This window comes from Phymastichus coffea, unplaced genomic scaffold, assembly GCF_024137745.1.
Source record: "Phymastichus coffea isolate CEN01 unplaced genomic scaffold, Cenicafe_Pcof_1.1 PCOF00347, whole genome shotgun sequence".
NCBI lineage: Eukaryota > Metazoa > Arthropoda > Insecta > Hymenoptera > Eulophidae > Phymastichus > Phymastichus coffea.
The window spans coordinates 2,735-23,060 of NW_026707158.1; the positions used below are offsets into that span (position 1 = coordinate 2,735).

Sequence of the window (20,326 nt, forward strand, 5' to 3'; positions counted from 1 at the left end):
TGAGTACGGAGAGTTTTGCGCGACGGCCAGGGGATTTCGCAGCTTGATTTAAATTTTGAAAAACATTGCGCTACTCTACGACGCGCGCGCCTGTATCGCGATCGCGGGGAGCGGAACGTTCGGTGTACGGCCCTGCCCAGAGCCTTGCTAGTTGTGAGAACCTCTGTTTGAACACCTGAATACTCTTTCGATAAAAAGAGTGAAAATGAGCATTAATAATGAGTTTGTCTGTCTGCATTCAATCTACATTTTTCCGATGACAAATAAGTCCCTCCCTAGTCGAAGAAGACGCCTCGTTGAGGGAGCACATGCTCGGGCGACGAGTGCCTGTTGCTCACATGTTTTATAATTTCGCGTTGCTGAGTTTCATCGATAACTCATCCACTCTTAAGTGATACACGCATCGCCTTCTGTTTTTTTCCTTTTTATTGCCTCGAAGAATGGCATGTAACTCGGAAGAGCAGCACAAGAATTTTTCGGAGCAAAGTTGAGGTAATCCGTTGCAATAAATGTTTCTGCAAATTTTCCAGTATTCCGTCTTTTCAAGCTAATCCCATTACATTGTACGATAAAAAAACTTGGAAAAATCAATTATTTATCGTGAGTACGTCACAAATATCAGTGACATATGGTATGGGGTTATAAGGTTTGAGCGTTAATTTTGAGTATTCAGTTTCGAATTGGATTAGTTAATGCCATGCCGATTGGAAATGATCGCACAACTAGATTGCAATCGTATACTAAACTAAAGAAATTCCTTTGAATGCAGAGAAACAATGAAAGTAACGAAGAACGCTATCGCCAATCGCCAGTTATATTGGATCTAGACGTGAACTTAAAACAGCAACAGCAACAAAGAATTCATGACTCGGAATATAATTCAGCAAACGCAGGTGAGTGAAGTGCAGGAATGAGCGAAATAAATGTAACTGTAAGCCAGCTTTGCATTTTGAATATCGAATATGAGTTCCAGTGAAAATTGATACGGTTACAACCAAACGATACGGTTCATAGAATGTCAAGCAACGTTACGACACGTCAAATCGCTGTTGTATAACTGCGACGAACGAGCGAAATGGGGAGCACGATCGAGGAAAAATGTCGAATACGTATTAGATTTCCAATTAGCGCTAGGTGGGCGAATCCGTGGCGCGGCTGGGGCTCGAAAGTTCGATCTCGGGCAGCTACTAAAATGCAGGCGAAATATTTCAGAGTTGAGCGAGGAAGAGCTTGCAATTCGCCGGCAGAACTTGAGAAAGCGATGGCAGAACGCCGCGGCATGCGATCAGCGCTCGCATCAGACTACCCCAGCCGGCGGCGGCCAGGATGGCTTCGTGGTGATTCGAGTGCCAGAGTCAGAAATTGTTGGATCCCAATCGCATTTGGCGCCGCCACCGCCGCCCACTCCTTCGTCTCAGCCTCAAAACCTGCAGCTACAGCAGCAGCAGCAGCAGCAGCAACGCGAGATCAATATAAAGACCACGGCAGCGCATCGCGAGCACTCACAGACGGAGAAGGGTTCGTATACATATATATATATATATATATATATATATATACTTTGAAAGGACTCTTTTATTGGCTCGCGAGCTGCTTTCAAAGAGGAGCAGACGACGACGACAACGACAACGACGAGGCGAGGAGGACGACGATATTCCTTCGCAGCTTCTTTCAGCTTGTTGAAATGCCAGTTAATCGGTTTCGCTGCGCGATAGATGCAGGATAGCGTATTGAAAAGAAAAAAATACCGGATAAACTGGTATTTACTGGAGCCCGCAACGTCTTCGCGTGCTTTCGGCGCGCGCTCTTCAAACGAAAGATGCACAAATCGAACTTGCTTTTTATCGCGCCGTCGAGAGAATAAGAGAAGCCGCGGGAAGCTGACTTTGGCTTGCAAACGACAACGCGCGCGCGATTCGCATACAGGTCACAGTGGGGCTGCTCGTCTGCCTAGCACGTGCGCCAATCTGCGTGGTCGGCGCGGCCTGCCAGCTCGCCCCACTCAGCACTTTACCGCTTGCAGCCGCGAGCCCTTGCGCTCCGCGCCCCTCGCGGGTGCCAGCCTCACGCTCTGCTCGCGTCGAGCGTGGCATCGCGCGTGATGCCGTTGTCGCGGCTTGTTTCGCCTACCCACGGTGAAATCCTCGCTGTCCCCGTCATCCACCTCGTGTCTGCCGAACAGATGCGCGAGAAGCTCCGCGAAAATCCGGCGCCACCAGGGCAGCTTTCTCTCGCCGTGGTCGCAGCTCGCGCTCGGCTAGCCGACCGAATCCCACGCTCTTTTTGTTCGCTTGATCGAGCGGCCCCGTTGGCCCACTCCCGTTCGTTTCAGTGCATTCCTCTCGTTGCCGCTTGTCCGCTGGATGCTCGACTTGGGTCTGGCAATTTGGTTGATTTGCTGACTCGAAGCCTGCATGCAGCGTTGCTCGACGACTCGGCGAACCCGTACGAGATTATTGCCAACTCGACCGACGACTGATTCGCGTCCAGTTTTACGGCTGCCTCCCTGTTGCTGCCGCGCTTCGATTTACGGGCCGTAGCTGCAGCATTCTCTTGCGGCAAGATCCGCAGGCAAGTCATCTTCTTGCGGGCGCGCGGACTCGGTTGTCGGAAGTATTGGAAAATCGTTTAGGTCTTGTGCCTTCGCCAGGGCACAGTGGCAGCTTTTGGGCGTTAACGTGTTTTCCATTAGCGGTCTTATCTTATTGCGATTTCGCGATAGCGTTCAGTCCTTTTTTCGCCATTTTCCAACGGCTATCGTGTTTGTTTCACCGAGATCGCTTTTCAACGCTGAGCTTTCGACGCTCTGCGTACGAGCGCGGCATACCAACCTTTTCGACTTCTTTTCATATTTACGCTTCGCCAATTGCAGCACGAGTAAACGTTGTTTTCGGTACGTTACATACTTGCATAATTTTACCAGCCAATTCTTTTCACGCTCGAAATACCTTGTGCTTCAGATTTGGAGTTACGTTTGTTATTCCGAAACAAATCTCGCGATACGCAACGCGTCGATCAGTTTTTCTTTATTCGCTTGAGACAACAATTTAAGCGGATTATAAGCTGTTTCTCAGAACTATTGAATATAAACATGCATGCATGATGCACAAACCTGCTTTTAATGCGCGATGCATATTCAGCGAGCGTTCGGTAGTTAAAGTCGAGTTTGGCGAGACTTACATCGATCGCGCGCACTCAAAACTGCTTTGTATAAAAAATTGTATATGAACGATGGCATAAAATAAGTTTCACGATTCGACGCCATTTCATCAACAAAATATTCCCATAGCGGTATAATCAAAAGTTCACTGTTAGTTCCTTTACCCAGTAATCCATGGTTTTTCGTGGGTTGGGTGTCAGTAAAGCTTGGAAAATGTATCAGCTCTGAATCTCCGAGCGTTAGATTTACGGTATTCAAAACACTGTAAGGCTCAAAATTTCGAATAACCGACCAATTTGAATTTCAGCTTAGATCAGTGCCGTCTCCTTTTTGTTTAACATTGAATTCCAAAAGAACGTGAAAAATTAGCTGCTTTCATGCGAACGCAAAGAAAAAGGGTGTCATAAGCATGCCCGGATATTGGCGCATTTGATTGCGGTTACTGAAGTCACGCGCAACGATGAAGAAAAAAAGAATTAGGAACGTAGAGCCCCAATTCGATGATGTGCGGGAACGGCATCGATTCGTGCAAGTCCCTTTTGTGCTATCGCCACATAATCGATTTGTGATTTTTCAGATTATAAAAAGTCAGCGTGCGATCGTGAGCGCACCCGCATGCGTGACATGAATCGAGCGTTCGAGCTGTTGCGCTCAAAGTTACCGATCTGCAAGCCGCCAGGTAAGAAGCTCTCGAAGATCGAGTCGCTTCGCCACGCAATCACCTACATTCGGCACCTGCAAAGTCTACTGGAACCGCAATACTCGTATCCCAGCAGCGCGTCGACATCCGCGGAGAGGCCGACCATCACTGCAGCGGCGGCGGCGGCTGCGGCGGCAGCAGCGGCGGCGGCGGCAGCGTCTGCGACGCCAACGGCAGCGACCTACTTCGCCGGTCCTTACACAGCAGAACAATTGCAAAGGCCCGGGCATAGGTGGGATGCCTACGCGTATTATCGCTACGACTATCACTCGGCTTTCGCGTCGCTGCCGCCGATGCAGCCTCAGCAGCAAGCGGCAGCAGCCGAGCAACCGTACGCGTACGAGGTGATGAGACCCTAGGCCTTTATTGCACATTCCTCTCTGCCCCGGGTGCCAGCCTGCAGGCAAATTGAGCCGTGTCGCAATTGGAAATTGCGTGCGCACTGCTTAAAGCCTTTGGCTTTGACGCCTCGGCGAGCTTTAATGCGCGCCGTTCTGCTCTGCGGACACGTGGCAATATTGTATTTGCATTATAGCAAAGCCTGTCTGCGGCTAATCTTGCCTGTTGCCGCTGTGATGCCTCAATCCAAAACTTTACTCCGAAAGTGTTCCTCGTTACCATTAATACTATTCTACTCTCGTATGCGTATTCTTGTGCGAGTCATGTACATGGGTATTATGTTGTTCAATAAAATTTATCTCACATTTTTCGTAATTGATTCTGCTTAGTTTTTCATTACTTGTCCACAGTAAACGAATTCTTCAAATAATAAAACTTTTTCTTGAAATGTCCTGCAACACAGATAAGAATTGTGACTTACCTGAAATTAACTCTGTATGTTTTGAACGATCAAAAATGCAAACACGAAATTGTTATCGTAGTGTCATATTTATGTTTGTCAGATAACTTCACAGTTCAATTTGTTTTTTAAATACATTGTCAAAATAGTACAATAAAGTGTAGGAAAATGAATTAACTTTGTAATATCGTATACCATGTGTAAAAACGTTATTGATTTATTAAAATTGCAATTGTATACTCGTGTAAATTTCGATTTTGCATGTCAAATCGAAATATATTTTGATTAAATTTCAATGGCGATTATTCCTTGACGATATCCTTAAATTTAACACATTACAAAATATATAAAATAATAAACGATGTCTTGTTTAGTGGTAAAAAAATACATGCGAGTTGATCCAAAGATTTTTCAATTATCGTCTTGCTTTTCAAGCATCACAATCATTTATCAAAGTTGTCAATAATCTACAATTTTCTCTTTCTTGCTTCAACTATTATATATACACACATGAGTTAGGCTTTTTCTTTTACTGTAATTAACAAGATTTTAAAGGAGCTTGCAAGGCTCTTTTATATAATATGATATTTTAACAGCTCTTTTTATAAAAATATAATTAATATTGCTATTAGATCTCTTTTCAAATCGATAAATTATTATAAACGTATATACAAAAAATAGCAAAATATAACAATGTTATATTATATAACTATACTATTTTGCACTACTGGAGTAATATTTGGAGGGACTGTGGTGGGATAAATATGTACAGGTAGGTCCCAAACCATTGTCTCAATATCTACAGTTGAGGGAGCTTGCCAATTCATAGTATTCTCATCTGGAAATTCAATAGGTTTCACTGCAGTGACAAATTCAAAATGCAATCTCCACTTCAAATTAACCAAGTCAGTGCTAAAATCTGGAGTAATGTGAAAAGGAATTGGCAACATGAGGTGAGTGTACAAGTAACCTATAACAACTTCATGATGTTTGTTGTAACTACTTAAAGATACTGCAGTCTTTCCTTTCTTAAATTCTTCTGCAATGTATTCTTCGGATTGGAGGGTAACAGATACTTGAGTACATGATACAGTTGCATTTGAAAAGTCAAAAGTTCCTATAATATCCTCACCAAGCTTGTAAGAATTTTTAAAAAGGCAAAACCTTACGACTCTTCCTCGTTGATTTGTTATATTATAATAGTTTGGGCTACGCCTTGCAGTTATGTTCTAAAATGCATTTAAAAGTTATATAAGTTAGTTGATAACAACTCAAGCTTTCAATTTTTATCTGACTTGATAGCTTACCTGCAAAGTTTGTAAGGCAATTTCCAAGTCAGTTTCTTTTGGTTGGCTTTCAATTTTCAGTTTTTCCAAGTCTAAATCTGGAATGTTAAGGCAAGCTAGCTCATGATTTTCATTACAGGCAGTAGCTTCAGGTACTTCCCTGATAATATATTCCTCTAGAATAACAAAAAATTATAATAATTGTTAACTCTAATAATTAGATATTTTATTTGAATTTGGATAAAGTAAATTACCTCTTAAAGGTAAAACTCGAAAAGGAATTTTTAACAATTTAATTGGAGAATTGACGCGCTGAGTACCTATAGTAATTTTGTATGAATATCTAACAGCTTGTCCAAGATATGAAGGAGGAGAATGGATTGGAATATTTTCTTTGTATACAACTGCAATAAAAATTAATTAATCGATCAAATAAAAGATGTCTTGATGACTTATAATTAAAATAAAAATATAGTTGACTTACAAGATTTACTTTCTCCAGGTGATAATTTCATATCACAAAATAAAATCTTGGGTTTTGTAATTAATACTGCATGCCCGTTATCACTTGAAGATGGATCAAAGGTTGTAACTATTTAAAAATAGAAAAAACTGAATTTGGATAAATTAAAAATAATTCTTATTCTATTATAGACAAATACACATACCACTATTAATAATAGTAGGTTTGGCATCTTTTTTTATTTTATCAACTAGAATTAGTTTCTCATTTATCGAACATTGACAATGTATTTGAGCACTAGCCCATGCAAGATTTTCAGATACATCACTGAGTCAGAAAATTGTTAAAACTTTAATAAAATAATTTTTGTCTATTATAATAATAAAATAATGTCAATGACGTAAACCTGTTATCTTGAGCCTCTTCAGATGATGCATTTTCAGAGTTTTCAGTGAATTCAGGACAACTGAATGTAATTTCACACTCTATATCTTCACTGGCAAAAAATGTAGATCCATTCAATAATTTTGCAGTGATATCAATCATTTCGGCTTAAAATATACTAAATAAAAACTACTTAAATAATTAAGGTTCTTCATTAAGTTATTGAAAACGTGTCATTACTTTAAAGGTAACATCACGTTCCACATAACCTCATCGGCAAAAAAGATATTCCAGCAGCTAAAAATAAAAAATTTAACGAAATGACATTTTTAAAAAAAGATTGGAGAATAATTGAGGATTTTCAATAACTTACTTCTCAACATTGATACAACTACGTATAATATGTATAGTATTATAAAAAACTCATTTACTCTTTTTTTTCTCTCATTTACTCTGCCACCTTGCCGAGATATGGCGTCCGCTAAATCATGCGTATATAGTTGCATGAATGTTGCTTTCTCATCGATAAATTGTTGGTACCAAGAATATAATTTGTATGAATAACTGCAATTCTGTAAAGTCAACACGTATTTATAGTATTGATAAAATATTATAAAATAATACGAAGTTGTTCATCCATAATCAAGTATAAGCTGACAATAAGCACCAGATTTAATAATTTTAGCAAGAGAAATTTAAGCGAAGTATTCAGATTTCATGTCGTTTCAGGTAATGTTTATCAACATTATTTCGATTGAATAATTATATGTATTTATCGATTTTCGATTTTCTATTACGTTTTCTATTAATAAATATTTAAACAAAAATTCTAATTGTTAATCTTGGTTAAGTTGAAATTTATTAATTATTATAAAACTTTTATAAAACAATAACTTCGTAAATTTCGATTTATAAATAAGTAATCAACTTTATATGCACTATAGGCTGCTAGCAAACGTGACAAAGAAATTAGTAAAAAGCTGTGTTTCTTATTACGGCATGGAGCTGTGAAGAAAGGTTTAGCTATTCGTCCAGATGGTTTTGTTGAAGTTAGTAAGGTGTTAAAAGCAATTGCTGATTGTAGTCTAATTGACCTTCAGAGAATTGTTGCAACTGATGATAAACAACGCTTTACATTACATGTGGGAAAAGAATTATGGATCAAAGCTAATCAGGGGCACTCAATTGCTCAAGTAAATTCTTTGAGCATTAGGTATTTGATTAATGTATCATTTGATATAATCCATGGCACTTATTTCTCACAGTGGGAAAAAATAAGATCTGAAGGGATTTCTCGTATGACAAGGAATCATATACACTTTGCTAAAGGCTTGAATTTTATTTGTGGATTAAGACAAGACTGTGAAGTTTTCATTTACATTGATTTTCCCAAAGCAAGTAGAGATGGAATAAAGTTTTATGAATCAGAAAATAATGTTATTTTGTCACCTGGAGATTTTGATGGTTATATTAAGCCACAATATTTTTTAAAAGTGATAACACAAAGTGGATAAACAGTATTATAAAAGGTAGAAATGTACATATTGGTTGTCAGTTTATTCAAGTATCTATTTTCAATTTAATTTGAATTAATATAATTTCAGATATTATTTTTTCAGTCAAATATGTCTAAAGAGTGTAAAATTTGTAAAATAGAAGTTCAAGATCAGAATCAATTTGAAGAACATTTACAAGGAAAAAAACATCTGAATAATGTTCAACATTTAGAACAACTTCAATCTCTTGCTCAGAGGTCCATTTTTATTTCTCGTTTTCCACATTATATATCTTTACAGAATCTTTTGCACTTCTTTTCTCAATTTGGTAAAATAGTATATCATCGTTTTGGTTCTAGTCATGTTATAATTGAATATCAAACAAAGTACGATTTATTGAATCTCTCTATAATAAACTCTTTTCTCAAAAGGTATTATATTTAATTATGTTTTTAGAGATCCTGTTGAATACTTATTAAAATATCCGATATATTTTGGTGGTGTAAGATTAAATATTCAACCTAGAATAGTGTATGATAATAAAGGTAAGCCATACCATTAATAATAGAAATTGACTGTTTCAAATTGGTGACATTCTACTTTTGTGTCATCCAAAGAAGAAATAGTAAATACATTCACGGTCATGTTACTAATTACCTCGTATTGTTTTTAGTTTTTTAAATATTTTGATGATATAATATTCCATTATGTGAAGCACTTTATTTTAATGATTTAGAAGTTTTCTTTAATTGTTTTAATATTAATACAAATTTAATAATTGATATGGTATCAAATACACGTGTAACAATATATATTATAGTTTCTTTTAATTAAAACTCAACAGACATTACATTTAAGAAATAAATAAATATAATAAGTTCTAAATTATTAGTAAAATATTTTCTTTAAATAGCTGTTAACAGAAAAGACAATAAAACTGCAATACCAGAAGCTATAAATGACACAGAAGATTTGATGTATGACAATATTAAATCAATTTTTGAAGTGGAATCTACATTCAATCATCAAGTGGATGCTTTTATCAAGAGAGTTGCAGTTAGTAAAACTGAAATAGAAGCTTATTATGACTACACTTGTCGTAAATTGAATGAAATATTAAAAACTATTTTCAAAGATTGTAAAACATACAGGTTTGGTTCTACAGTGTCTGGCTTAGGATTCAAAAATTGTGATTTGGATATTTACGTTGATATTGGTAAAATTTTTGTTCTGTTTTTATTAAAAGAATATATTAACATTCTGTTACAATAAATATAAAATAATGGTATATTTGTGTAGGAATACCAATAAGTCCAGAAAATAGTGATACTTTAGCACCTCATGCCGTGTCGACAGCTACTATATTTTCAGAAGTAAAACGAATGTTATATGCCAGATCATCATTATTCACAAAAATTGTTCCAATACCTAAAGCAAAAACCCCTATAATCAAATTTACATATATACCAACAAAAATTTCCTGTGACATTTCTTTCAAGAACAGTTTAGCTGTGCATAATAGTCAGTTGGTGAAATTTTATTTGTCACTTGATGAGCGTTTGAAACCCACAATGATGATTCTCAAGTATTGGGTTAGTAACTTCGAGCTGAGAGGTGGTGATAAAATGTCTAAATATGCATTAACAATGCTGTTTATATTTTACCTACAACAACCAGCTGTTAAGCTTGTGCCTCCTATTATAGCATTGAAAAGACAATGTGTACCTGAATTTGTCGAGGGCTGGCAAATCAATTACAACAGAAATGCTATTGGTTATTGTGCAAATGAAGTAGATGCTAAACCTAAAAGCATTCCAGAATTACTACATGGATTTTTTGACTTTTATGCAAATTATAAATTCAAAACAAACGTTATCTGTCCCATTGATGGTGTGTCTCATCATAGAACTGTATTTGAACGTCCAGAAACTTTTCCAGAGAGTATGGATAGATATCAAGTATATCTAAACTCCAAAGAAAATCCAACATTATTATCAACAAACAAGCCAATGTGTTTACAAGATCCAAATGAATTAAACCATAATATTACAGGAAACCTTTCACTGAGATATGTAGAAAATTTTCAAAATTATTGTGCAGCAGCTTCTAATATTTGTCTTAATGCAGCAGAAAACAATTACAAGGATTTACTCCCATCAATATTCTCACTTATTGTTAAAACAAAAAAATGTAAGCACAATGTTGATATTTTCATTTATGCTGATAATTTATTAAAAGTTGGACTTCCTGAAGATTTTGAAACAAGAACAGATATTGCAGATAAAAAACAATTCATGAAGAACAATTGGTTAGAGTTAGTTTTGAGCATGGTGAAAAAATACTTTGAAGATATACTTAAATTCAAAATACAGCTTGTCAAGAATGAACCAGATTCTAAACAACAAAAGATCGAAGACAATTCTGATGTTCATTCTAAAGATCAGAATAAAATCATTTGGCATTGCACAGGAGATGGCTGTTTGTGGATAGATCGTAAAAAATCTAGTAATCTTGATCCCAGTTTATCTTTACTTGAGAAAGAAGTACAAATCTCAAATCATCTATATGATTACTTGAACTCTAAAAATAGATTAGTAAAATCAAAAATTGATTTTACATGTAACATATTAAAAAAAGAGAATACACCACATATTCTTATAACTTTAATTAATGATAATACTTCTAGTAGTTTATTTGCAGAATTTGCTAACTATACTAAAAGTAAAATGCCACACGTCATAAAGAAAACATTAATGCACATGCAACAATTTAAAAATGCAAATTAAATTAATCTAAAATCAGTGATTCCATGTGTTGAAACATATCAAACAAATGATCTTTGTAGAAGATAAAATCAAAATTTCTTATTTATATGAAATGACTCAATGTAAGATGTTTTTTAATTCTTTAAAATAGCACTGCAACTATTTTAATCATGCAATGGAAAGTTGATAGACCATTTTTTTGTCAAAGTAAGCATAATTAAATGTACAGGATAGTGAAATATGTATACAGTTTATCAAAATGTAAATATTGAAATGCCATATTTATTTTTATAGTATATTTATTTTGATCAAATGCGTGATACTTTATTTAAATGTAGAATTTTTTTGCTAATCAGTGATTCTTTATTTAATGATCATTATTAATGTTAAATGATATAAGTACATATAAAATTTCAGTAAATATGATAATCTAATTAATCTAATTAATAGTGATTGATTATTAATCCTAATTAATATTCAGTGAATAAAATATTCTTGAAACTGTTAGTGATTTGGTATACTTTTTTCAAAACTTGCCTATTTATTAATTCATTGTAATGCATTAAGATTTAATACACTGTATTGAATAACCTAATTAATATTATATTGTTTGTAAAGTCATTAAATTGATATTTACATAGATTATTTTTTAAATTTATTTTTCAAAGTGCAAATTTTACGAGCAAACATATTAAATAAACTTATTGATAAAATAAGATTATGGTTGGTTTTGCGCTAGTATATAATTTTAATTGGCCTTTGGCAAGGAAGTGAGATACACCGGAGAACGGTGGAACCAGAGGAAGAATGAAGCTGAGAGCCACTGAAAGCGTATAGAATAAATATGGCGGAACAACGATGCATAGAAGAGCACATTTTCTTGTAATTTGTGAAAAGTTATAAGTGTTTAATAAAAGACGAAAGCAGTCATTATCATTACTGTTTTTATATTTTTACATACGTACAACAAATTATTTTAATATCAAAGACGTAAGTTAGATAACCCAAGTTTTCCGATTCAAAATATTTTTTTAATCAAGCATGGAGCATCTTTAGTCGTAGCGTTATTATATTATTAAAAACTTCCTATTATACTTAAAATATGCTACTGGTTTGATTGCAAAACACAAGCTCTAATTTCAAACAGCATGACTACTGAAGAGAAGAATGGCACTCAGGAAGCATCTGAAGCCAATGGATTCAATTTAAATGCAAATGATGCAAATAACGATGACAGAGGAGCTCAAGATTTAGAAAATCAAGATAATGCAATTGAAGATGACTGTATCATTGGTTTAGATGCAACGGATGTTTGGGAGGATGATGAAAAAGACAAACCTCGTCGCAGAAGCTGGGATCGTGCTCGAGGGGAAAAGAAACGTCTTTCAAGGTAGGGAAAGTTGATTGAGATGGACATTCCTATGCATATGAATATTTTTATGGAATACAAAAGTAATTATTATTAAATTAAGCTTAATTGTTCAATTATTTTCATAGGGCAAATGTAATTTGAACTGTGATGTCGGATATGATAAAATTATGTAATTCAATAATCTATTTTATAGTATAGGTGATAATTCATAAGACTTATGTGTCTTCTATCATATCATTATTGAAATTACTGTATATTTGCTAAGCCACTCCACAATAACATTGACTTGGCTAAAATTAAATAATGATTAATATTGTACAATAAATTCAATAATTGTGACAAAGAAAGCTGCATGTTTTGATTCTCTTTAAATAAAAAATGTGATAAGTCAGTGAATATATTTTAATGTGTTATTTCACTGCACTGTATTGTTATATAATGTAGTATGAATAAAGCCATTGTTACTTTTCGACAGTAGACTAATTAGCAATTTTTATAAGAAATATTGATAGTGTAATTATGAGGAAGTTGGCGTGAAAATAAAAAAAAGTGTTAAGAAAAAAGAGAATCGATGGTAGTTTGAAATGTGTATGTCTGAATAGTGAGTAAAAGTGTACAATGCAGTTTGTAAGAACAAAGTTGAGCTTAATTATAGGGAACGAGAAAAAGAGCGAGATCGAGACAACTACCGTAACCGTCGACGATCCCGCAGTCGTGGACGAAGATCCCGAAGCCGCGGGCGGAGGTCACGCAGCAATGACAGAAGGCGCGAGCCATCTCGTCGGGATCCTAGCAAGAGTAACAAAGACATCGAGCAAGATAAGTTGCGCGCGAAAAAAGATAGCGATAGTAAAATTCTCGCCGAGAAAGAGAAGGCAATCAAGACATTACTCGACTCGGATAACGTCATGCCTCCGGGCACCGAGACCGAAGCTATTCAAAATATTGTCGAGAAAAACCAGCAGGAGCAAGAGATTCGTAATCAAGAGGACAGGAGTCGCGTGAGCCGAGACAACAAGAAGCGCAGTCCAGTTCACAGCAGACTCGGGCCCAAGAAGCTCAGCAAGAGTCCCATAAGATTGTCTCCTCTGCGGCGAGAGCGTCGAAGCCCTTTCAGTCCTGGCCGAAGAAGGAGAAGCATCGATCGCGATAACAGCGTTGAGAGGAGGATCGCTTCTAGACGCCGCCTACGGGAACGGTAACGCTCTTTCCGATCGACAATTCTGTTCAAAAATCCGAGCCTCCACGGTTTTGCATCACGATCGCTTTTAATTCCGCGTAAAGTCCTAGTCGGCGACGCTTATCACTTGCCGAGTTACAATGTCGAGCGAGACTTTTGAGCAGGATTGAATTTCGGCTTAATTCATAAGTAGACAAATAAGTTGCTAGAGTGTGTTCGTTTCGTCTAACTCGAAAGTGTGATTAGCGCGGCGAGAAGAAGCCGCTCCAGGAGCCGGGATCGTCGGAGGAGCCGCAGCCGCAGCTACGAGCGTCGCAGGAGCCGCAGTGGTGGTCGCCGCAGCAGGTCGCCGTTCGAGAGGAGGCTACGTCGCCGTACTCTGTCGCGCAGCCGCTCGCCGGATCGCGCGAGACGCCGGTCGCCCTTCATCAACGAGCTTGCTCGCCAATTCAGTCACGACGGCATGATGCCCGACAAGCCGATGGGACCTGGTACCATGCCCGGCTACGGAGCTGGACCGCCGATGGATCCGCGAATGGGGCCAGGTATACTCCCGACGCCCGGCATGCCGGGACCGTCAATGATGAACCCCATGCATCCCGGTGTGGTTCATCCAGCCGCTCCGGTTATGCATCCGGGTCCCAGAGGACCGCCGTTCTTAGGATACGATGGCACTTCGATGCCCTTCGAGTCGCCGATGAACATGGGTCCGACATCGGTCGACTTTCCTGGCCCAGGGCCAGTCGATTTTCCGGGCCCAGCGATGTTCAGTCAAGGTCTTATCAATCCAGTCGCTCCACACCCTTTGCGTCCTGTATCTCCCGTACCTCAACCCGTGCCTGCACCGGTGATTGGGCAAGGATACACAGCGGGATTGGGAGCATCTCTGCAGCATCAGCTGGCAAACTCAGGTCCGGGATCCCGGGACAGGTACTCACCGAATGCGTCCTACAGTAGTCGTCACTCTGGCTCGCCCAGCGACAAGATGTTTAGAAACAAAAATAAGCGTGAAGAACGCATGAAGACACCAGAGCCACCGATCATATCGGACGTCAAAGTAATTGTCTTTTTTACTTCAACATTCCTCATCGGTTTCATTTAAAACTTTAACACTTAGTTGGCTATACTCTTGTTAGGAGAATAGCAGTGTTTTTATGCTTTATAAGTGTTGACAAATGAAAGTGTTATTTCTTTTGTTAGTTGTAAGCATAAATTTCTTCGCATTTACAGCCGAATGAAAAGACCAGTTTATCCAGCCTCCTAGAAGCGTCAGTTTCAAACAAAGGTGCGAATTTTTATTTATCAACAACTCTGTGCAAAGTTTCAGAATTTCATCCTGAAAAACAAAATCGAAGCGTATTGCTTTATCTTCTATAGAAGAAAGGTTGTTGCACGAAAGCTAGTCATTCGAGTAGTCGATGGCTTGTTCATATTGGTGCAAAACTTTTAGTTGCATGTGATTCCCTCATAGCCTCGCCAAAGTAAACGTAAAAAGTTTCTGTACTCAGGATTCATATAATAAAACTAATTTTTCTCTCCCACTCTAGATGTATCCAGTGCGACAGCTTCGTTCAAAGGTGAGTAGTTCCGCTGCGAAATTTCCTTATTTACATCGTCATTCGTAGTTCTAGTTTATTTTCGGAAAGAGAAATTTCTTGTAAAATACAAACAACACACGTGTAACACATTTGACGTGTGTGTTGGCGATGTAGGATTCCGTCCGGAGATATTGCGGCACTGCGAACGAGCGCTGCGCAGTCTGCCGACGGAGGATCCTCGATTGAAGATGAAAGGTCGCTTCTTCTTCGAGCCGTTGAAGAAGGACGACAAGAAGGATAAGGCACCACCAGGTTCCAACTCAATACTTTTGCGCAAAGGCCGTACAGAGATCTACTGGGACGACGAGGAAGAGCAAACATCGAGCACCGGTCAACCATCGTCAGTGCATCACATAATGCGACGAATTACAACCCATCAAAAATATTGTCAAACGGAGGAGACAGTGCGGGAGTCAGTTGCTGTGCAAGCCGAGGAAACACCAAAGCAAACATCAGACTTCAGTCAGCAAGTGGTACCGCACGATCTGATGCCATCGCAGGAAGAAACGAGGCGCGTGGCACCGGCTATGATCATGGAGGACAATCGACGAATGCCGTCGCTCGAGGATATTCGTCGACCTATCGACGACAGCCGACGAGTGGTCTTGGAGGATTCGCGGCGAACAATCGTAGAGGAATCTCGTCGACCCATCGACAGACTGGACTGGAGCATGCGGGAGACCTACGATCACGGAGCGGATAGGATCCGCGATAAAGATGATCTACGTTGGAATCTGAACAACAGTGGTGGGGGTGGTGTAGGTGCCACTGGTGGTAATGCCACGAGACCAGGCGACAGACTGCCATGGTCGCAAGGCTTCTCACCGAAGCCTATTGATCATATGCACGGCAATGCACCTATCAATACTTCTATGAATGATTTTACGCGGAAAGACAACCGGGACATGGACATGCGCGATCGTGACATGGACATCCGCATGGATATGCGCGTCTTGAAAATGCTGCGAGAGCGCGAGCGTTTGATGGGTGACGCGAGGGGGACCGCAGGCCTAACTAATAGGTCTGGTGGGCTCGATGAATTTTCGACGCGTAGGCAGCCACCGGTCAACGATGAGTTTAATATGCGCAAAAACTATGGCGGTGGTAGTAGTAGCGGCAGCGGCGGTGGTGGTGGTGGTGGTGGTCCAGGCAGCATTGGCAGCTTTAACAGGGCCATGGAGATGATGGAGAAGGAGAGGAACGAGCCACAGTTCGGCGACAGTCCAATTCCGGATGATCCCGATGACGACTTGGAGATCATCGAGGAAAGGGGAACCTGGCCGACAAGGACCATCGCACCTACTACTAATCATCTTGGTAATGCCCGTGGTGGCGGCGGTGGTAGCAATATTAGTAGACCTTTTCGAGGTAGACTCGGCGGTTATCGCAACTACTAAATGGTTGTTGTTTGATTTTTCATTTCTATTTCAATTTGGGTGTGTCAATATCAATTTGTATTTAAAAATACGAGCGCTTGATCAATTTTGTGTCGGTACCCATCGGAGTCGTATATCTAACACGTGCATATGAAACAACCTAAAGGAACTTTGTTGTATATAGCTACTCGCTTGCTCACTGTTCTTTGAAACAGAGATGCTTACTTCACGCAACTACAATAATATACAACTGAATGTATAATCTATTCAGATTCGTTGAAAACGATAACAGCCAAAGTTGACCGTTACGTGGGGATTATCTACGTTTTATTTTTGTGGCCATTGCTACATTTTTCTATGTAGAAATGCGTGAAAACCAACACGCAGTCATTAATTTTAAGAAAATTAAGTTTTTTTTTACATTCGGCAATGAGGATTTTATTCTCTTCATAAGATTTTAGGAGTGTTCCAGTGAATATTCTATTAAACTTTTACTTATTTTTCATTATAAGATATGTGAAACTTATTCCACTACTATTCCATTAGTGCTTTACTTCGTAAAGAGTTGTAGAAATCATTCATTAATTGAAAATAAATTGACTGTAAAAGCATTATTATTAACCTCTTTTTTTGAGAACATATGATTCATTTGACGCTTATATGATAAACATTAAAAGGATTAGAATCTAATAACATTCATTATTCACTGTTTGACATCTTTGTGCACAGAAGTCAAATAGATATTGTTAACAACTTCTTTTATACGTTGATTATGTGAAACATTACATTTATAGAATTTGGATACATAAAACCACATCATTCACGGCCGTCGGAATCAACATTGTATTCAACATCGGATCTAGTTCGTATCATTTGCTCTAATACTTTTAGTGTAATTCAATTTATTTTGAGTAAAATATCATTTCCGTAAATGTATTTGTTAAATTACTTTTTCCATGTTACGTTAATTTACTTATTTTATGCAGTATCTATCAAAGACATGTATTTACGGCATCGTCCACTAACAAAACATTTTTAATGTTTTTTATCGGAATGATTTATACAAAATAGTTACAAGTTTCTTGCGTTTAATAGTGAAAACTACATTTTGTTAAATATTAAAGTGACTAGTGTCTGCAGCGTTTACATTAGATGTGGTGTTTTTAAAAATTAGTTAGAGTTCAAGAATGTCTTATAAGTGTGTTTGGTTACCTGCTTTTTAAAATATTATTATTTGACGATTCTACAGTTTACAAAACAATCAAATACTTTTTTTATTGCATAAAAAAAAGTTTTTTTAATGTCTTACAAAAAATCAAGTATAATCGAAAAAAAAACTAGTAACGGCAAAGCTACCAGTAACAAAGCGATCAAATATACCGATTCAACACTGTCATCTTACACGTGGAGAGCATCCAGGAGAAGATCGTAACCGTGGTTAAAATCGTTATCAAGATAGCAGCTTCTAATCTCGAATATCTTTTATGGATTTGATTTATGTATGTTCAATATGTAATTTGTTAATTTAAAAATATCAAGAATATCATATGAATAAAATATTCTTAAAATTTCAATTAGAACTGTTCGATTTTTAATTGGTAAAAGATGCTGGCCAACGCTTGAGAACCGAAGTATATAAAGTATACTAATAGTTGTCTAAAATTATTTTTATTTTTTATTTTCATGCAAATTATTTTAGGAATTACTTGCAATAGTTAATTTTATAACATTACGAATATTATTAAATTAATTATTATATTACATATCAAGAGTAAGTCACAGTTTTAAAAACTGTAAAACCAGATACTATTATAACTAAATTAAATTTCAAGCAACCTTCGATCATGTATTAAATAAATCTAAACAGTTTTCTTTTAAAAGTGTCTAATGCTAAATATTTGATTTAACAGTGTTTACAACAAAGTGAGTGATTCTAAATAAATTACATAGTTTGTTACGAGTTTTTCATTATCCTAATAATATTTAAACTTGATATAGAAATAAATATTGTATGAGTTATATGTCCCATAATAAATTTCTTACAAAAAACTGGTACATTGGATTATCTTGTTTTGTTAGCCAAACGAAAATAATTGAATATTATCGAATGTGTGAGATCGTCATAACAATGGAGTAAGTTTATTTATGCAGTAAATATGATGAAATGAAAAAATCAACTCTATACTTACAACTATTACTGATTTTTTTATAAAAGAATAAACAGCAATATTATTATACAATTAAATTAGAATATCTAATCCTGTTATGTACGAAGGTGCAAGTTTTAATGATAAATTATTTTATTCTTAAAGATAATATCAATGTATGATAAAATATGTGGTGAAGAATCTATTAAATCTAAATGTAAATAGCATAAATTGCAAATTACAATATTCATTTCAAATTTGAAATTGTTTGAGCTTTAGCGTTAATAAATCGTTAATGATTTTTTAAAAGCTATCTTATAGTTTTTTATTTTAAATCTTTTATGCGTAAACGGCATTTGAAAAAATAAAAACAGTTCATATTAGTTAAATCTTGCACATAATCTTTTGTGTATGTTTAAATTTATGGTTGTCGATGCCTTCGACTGCATGTTATTACTACTTTAAATTTAACATCTCAAGTACTGTTCTATAGATTTTTTTATTCTAATATTATACAAATTTTATTGTTGCTAATATATTATTAATTGTTACATTTTTTACTAACTAACATCTACTTCTAATAGAATGACTTTATAAAACTAAAATAAAAATAGCAATGAATGTTTGTAATCACGAATGGTTAATAAAAAATAAAATTGTTAGTTTTGTACTTTTTCTTCTCAAATTATGTAGCGATGTTGTATGAGTTTGGTTTAAAGAATTTAGTAAATTCCGAGAAAACTCATCACTTTTGAAGAACTGACGAAGAGCACAAAATTATGTGTAACCCGCATCCTGAAATGCTTAGTAATAAACTTTTCAAAACAATACAGATTGAGTTTTACTTTTTATTTGCATGCATTTTTTATACATATTTTCTCAAATGAATCATTGTAAATTCAAAGTTCAGTTAAAATCAACATACTAATTATCAGTAAAATATCACGTTACTTAGTGCGACGTTAGTTTATTCGATTGTTTATTTAAGATCTAACATTAAAATTCAGGTAAAGATTGTGGAAATAGTTATTTTTAGGAAATTTGATTTATTTAGATTTAAGAAAAATAAAATACAAAATAAAATATTTCTTTTAAAAGTTTTTCTGATAAATTTATACCTGTCCAAATAAAATCTCACCATAAGAAAGTATATCCAGATAGTATATTAAAAAAAAAATAACGAATTATTCAAATTACTGATCTTGGTTTTTATGTAATAGAATATATATACACGTTCAAAAGGCACGTGGATAGTGGGTCTTAATATTGTTTGAAGTATTGCTTTCTAAGAAAAGATATTCTTTTTATTTAAAAAGTAATAAATTATAGTCAGTTTTGTGGGCTTGACCGAATCAAATAAAAGATTGGCTTATAATAACGTCTGCTTATAAATACAAAATTTAATGGTATTTATTTTACGCGGCAATAGAAGCCATGACAGCGCATGAGCGATTCATCAGGGAAGCGCATTACTATTTACCACTTAAGGAATTAATGGTGTAAGTATCTGTCTATATATCTAAATATAAAACCGAAAAAAAAAAATATATATATATATATATATCTAGACACAGATTTATATGATTTTGTTTTCACACAT

General features: G+C 36.4%; 4 protein-coding genes across 5 annotated transcripts; 3 read left to right on the forward strand and 1 right to left on the reverse strand.

Moving 5' to 3' along the window:
* Positions 1-763: 763 nt before the first annotated feature.
* LOC131674930 (achaete-scute complex protein T3) lies at positions 764-4,645 on the forward strand. The gene is made up of 3 exons (XM_058953745.1): positions 764-893; positions 1,213-1,518; positions 3,738-4,645. Exons 1-3 carry the CDS (start codon positions 764-766, stop codon positions 4,217-4,219), a joined length of 918 nt encoding a protein of 305 aa, XP_058809728.1. The 3' UTR covers positions 4,220-4,645.
* Positions 4,646-4,831: 186 nt separating this feature from the next.
* Positions 4,832-7,275, reverse strand: LOC131674931 (RAB6A-GEF complex partner protein 2). 2 transcript variants are annotated; one of them, XM_058953747.1, is made up of 7 exons: positions 7,166-7,275; positions 6,815-7,089; positions 6,614-6,705; positions 6,430-6,537; positions 6,200-6,349; positions 5,967-6,121; positions 4,832-5,888 (listed from the first exon to the last, which is right to left on the reverse strand). In XM_058953747.1, the coding sequence occupies exons 2-7, from the start codon at positions 6,952-6,954 to the stop codon at positions 5,361-5,363; spliced, it is 1,173 nt and encodes a 390-aa protein (XP_058809730.1). In that variant the 5' UTR covers positions 6,955-7,089; positions 7,166-7,275; the 3' UTR covers positions 4,832-5,360. The 2 variants fall into 2 exon arrangements, with proteins under 2 accessions (XP_058809730.1, XP_058809729.1); XM_058953746.1 differs by having other exon boundaries at positions 4,836-5,888; positions 6,614-6,735.
* Positions 7,276-7,383: 108 nt separating this feature from the next.
* Positions 7,384-8,489, forward strand: LOC131674932 (tRNA 2'-phosphotransferase 1). The gene is made up of 3 exons (XM_058953749.1): positions 7,384-7,521; positions 7,737-8,329; positions 8,412-8,489. The coding sequence occupies exons 1-2, from the start codon at positions 7,510-7,512 to the stop codon at positions 8,304-8,306; spliced, it is 582 nt and encodes a 193-aa protein (XP_058809732.1). The 5' UTR covers positions 7,384-7,509; the 3' UTR covers positions 8,307-8,329; positions 8,412-8,489.
* On the forward strand, positions 8,190-19,008 carry LOC131674929 (uncharacterized). Its single transcript, XM_058953744.1, has 11 exons — positions 8,190-8,321; positions 8,397-8,674; positions 8,745-8,833; positions 9,202-9,504; positions 9,588-11,073; positions 12,201-12,443; positions 13,081-13,623; positions 13,843-14,662; positions 14,836-14,890; positions 15,153-15,182; positions 15,318-19,008. Exons 2-11 carry the CDS (start codon positions 8,418-8,420, stop codon positions 16,598-16,600), a joined length of 5,109 nt encoding a protein of 1,702 aa, XP_058809727.1. The 5' UTR covers positions 8,190-8,321; positions 8,397-8,417; the 3' UTR covers positions 16,601-19,008.
* Positions 19,009-20,326: the final 1,318 nt, after the last annotated feature.

Coding starts and splice junctions, on each gene's coding strand:
- LOC131674930 (XM_058953745.1), top strand. CDS start 764: ATGCAGAGAAACAATGAAAGTAACGAAGAACGCTATCGCCAATCGCCA. Junction 894..1,212: donor ATATAATTCAGCAAACGCAG/GTGAGTGAAGTG, acceptor GAAATATTTCAG/AGTTGAGCGAGGAAGAGCTT. Junction 1,519..3,737: donor GCACTCACAGACGGAGAAGG/GTTCGTATACAT, acceptor GTGATTTTTCAG/ATTATAAAAAGTCAGCGTGC.
- LOC131674929 (XM_058953744.1), top strand. CDS start 8,418: ATGTCTAAAGAGTGTAAAATTTGTAAAATAGAAGTTCAAGATCAGAAT. Junction 11,074..12,200: donor CAATTTAAAAATGCAAATTA/AATTAATCTAAA, acceptor AATTTCAAACAG/CATGACTACTGAAGAGAAGA. Junction 15,183..15,317: donor TGCGACAGCTTCGTTCAAAG/GTGAGTAGTTCC, acceptor TTGGCGATGTAG/GATTCCGTCCGGAGATATTG.
- LOC131674931 (XM_058953746.1), bottom strand. CDS start 6,954: ATGATTGATATCACTGCAAAATTATTGAATGGATCTACATTTTTTGCC. Junction 6,350..6,429: donor ACCTGGAGAAAGTAAATCTT/GTAAGTCAACTA, acceptor TTTTTATTGCAG/TTGTATACAAAGAAAATATT. Junction 6,122..6,199: donor TCGAGTTTTACCTTTAAGAG/GTAATTTACTTT, acceptor TTGTTATTCTAG/AGGAATATATTATCAGGGAA.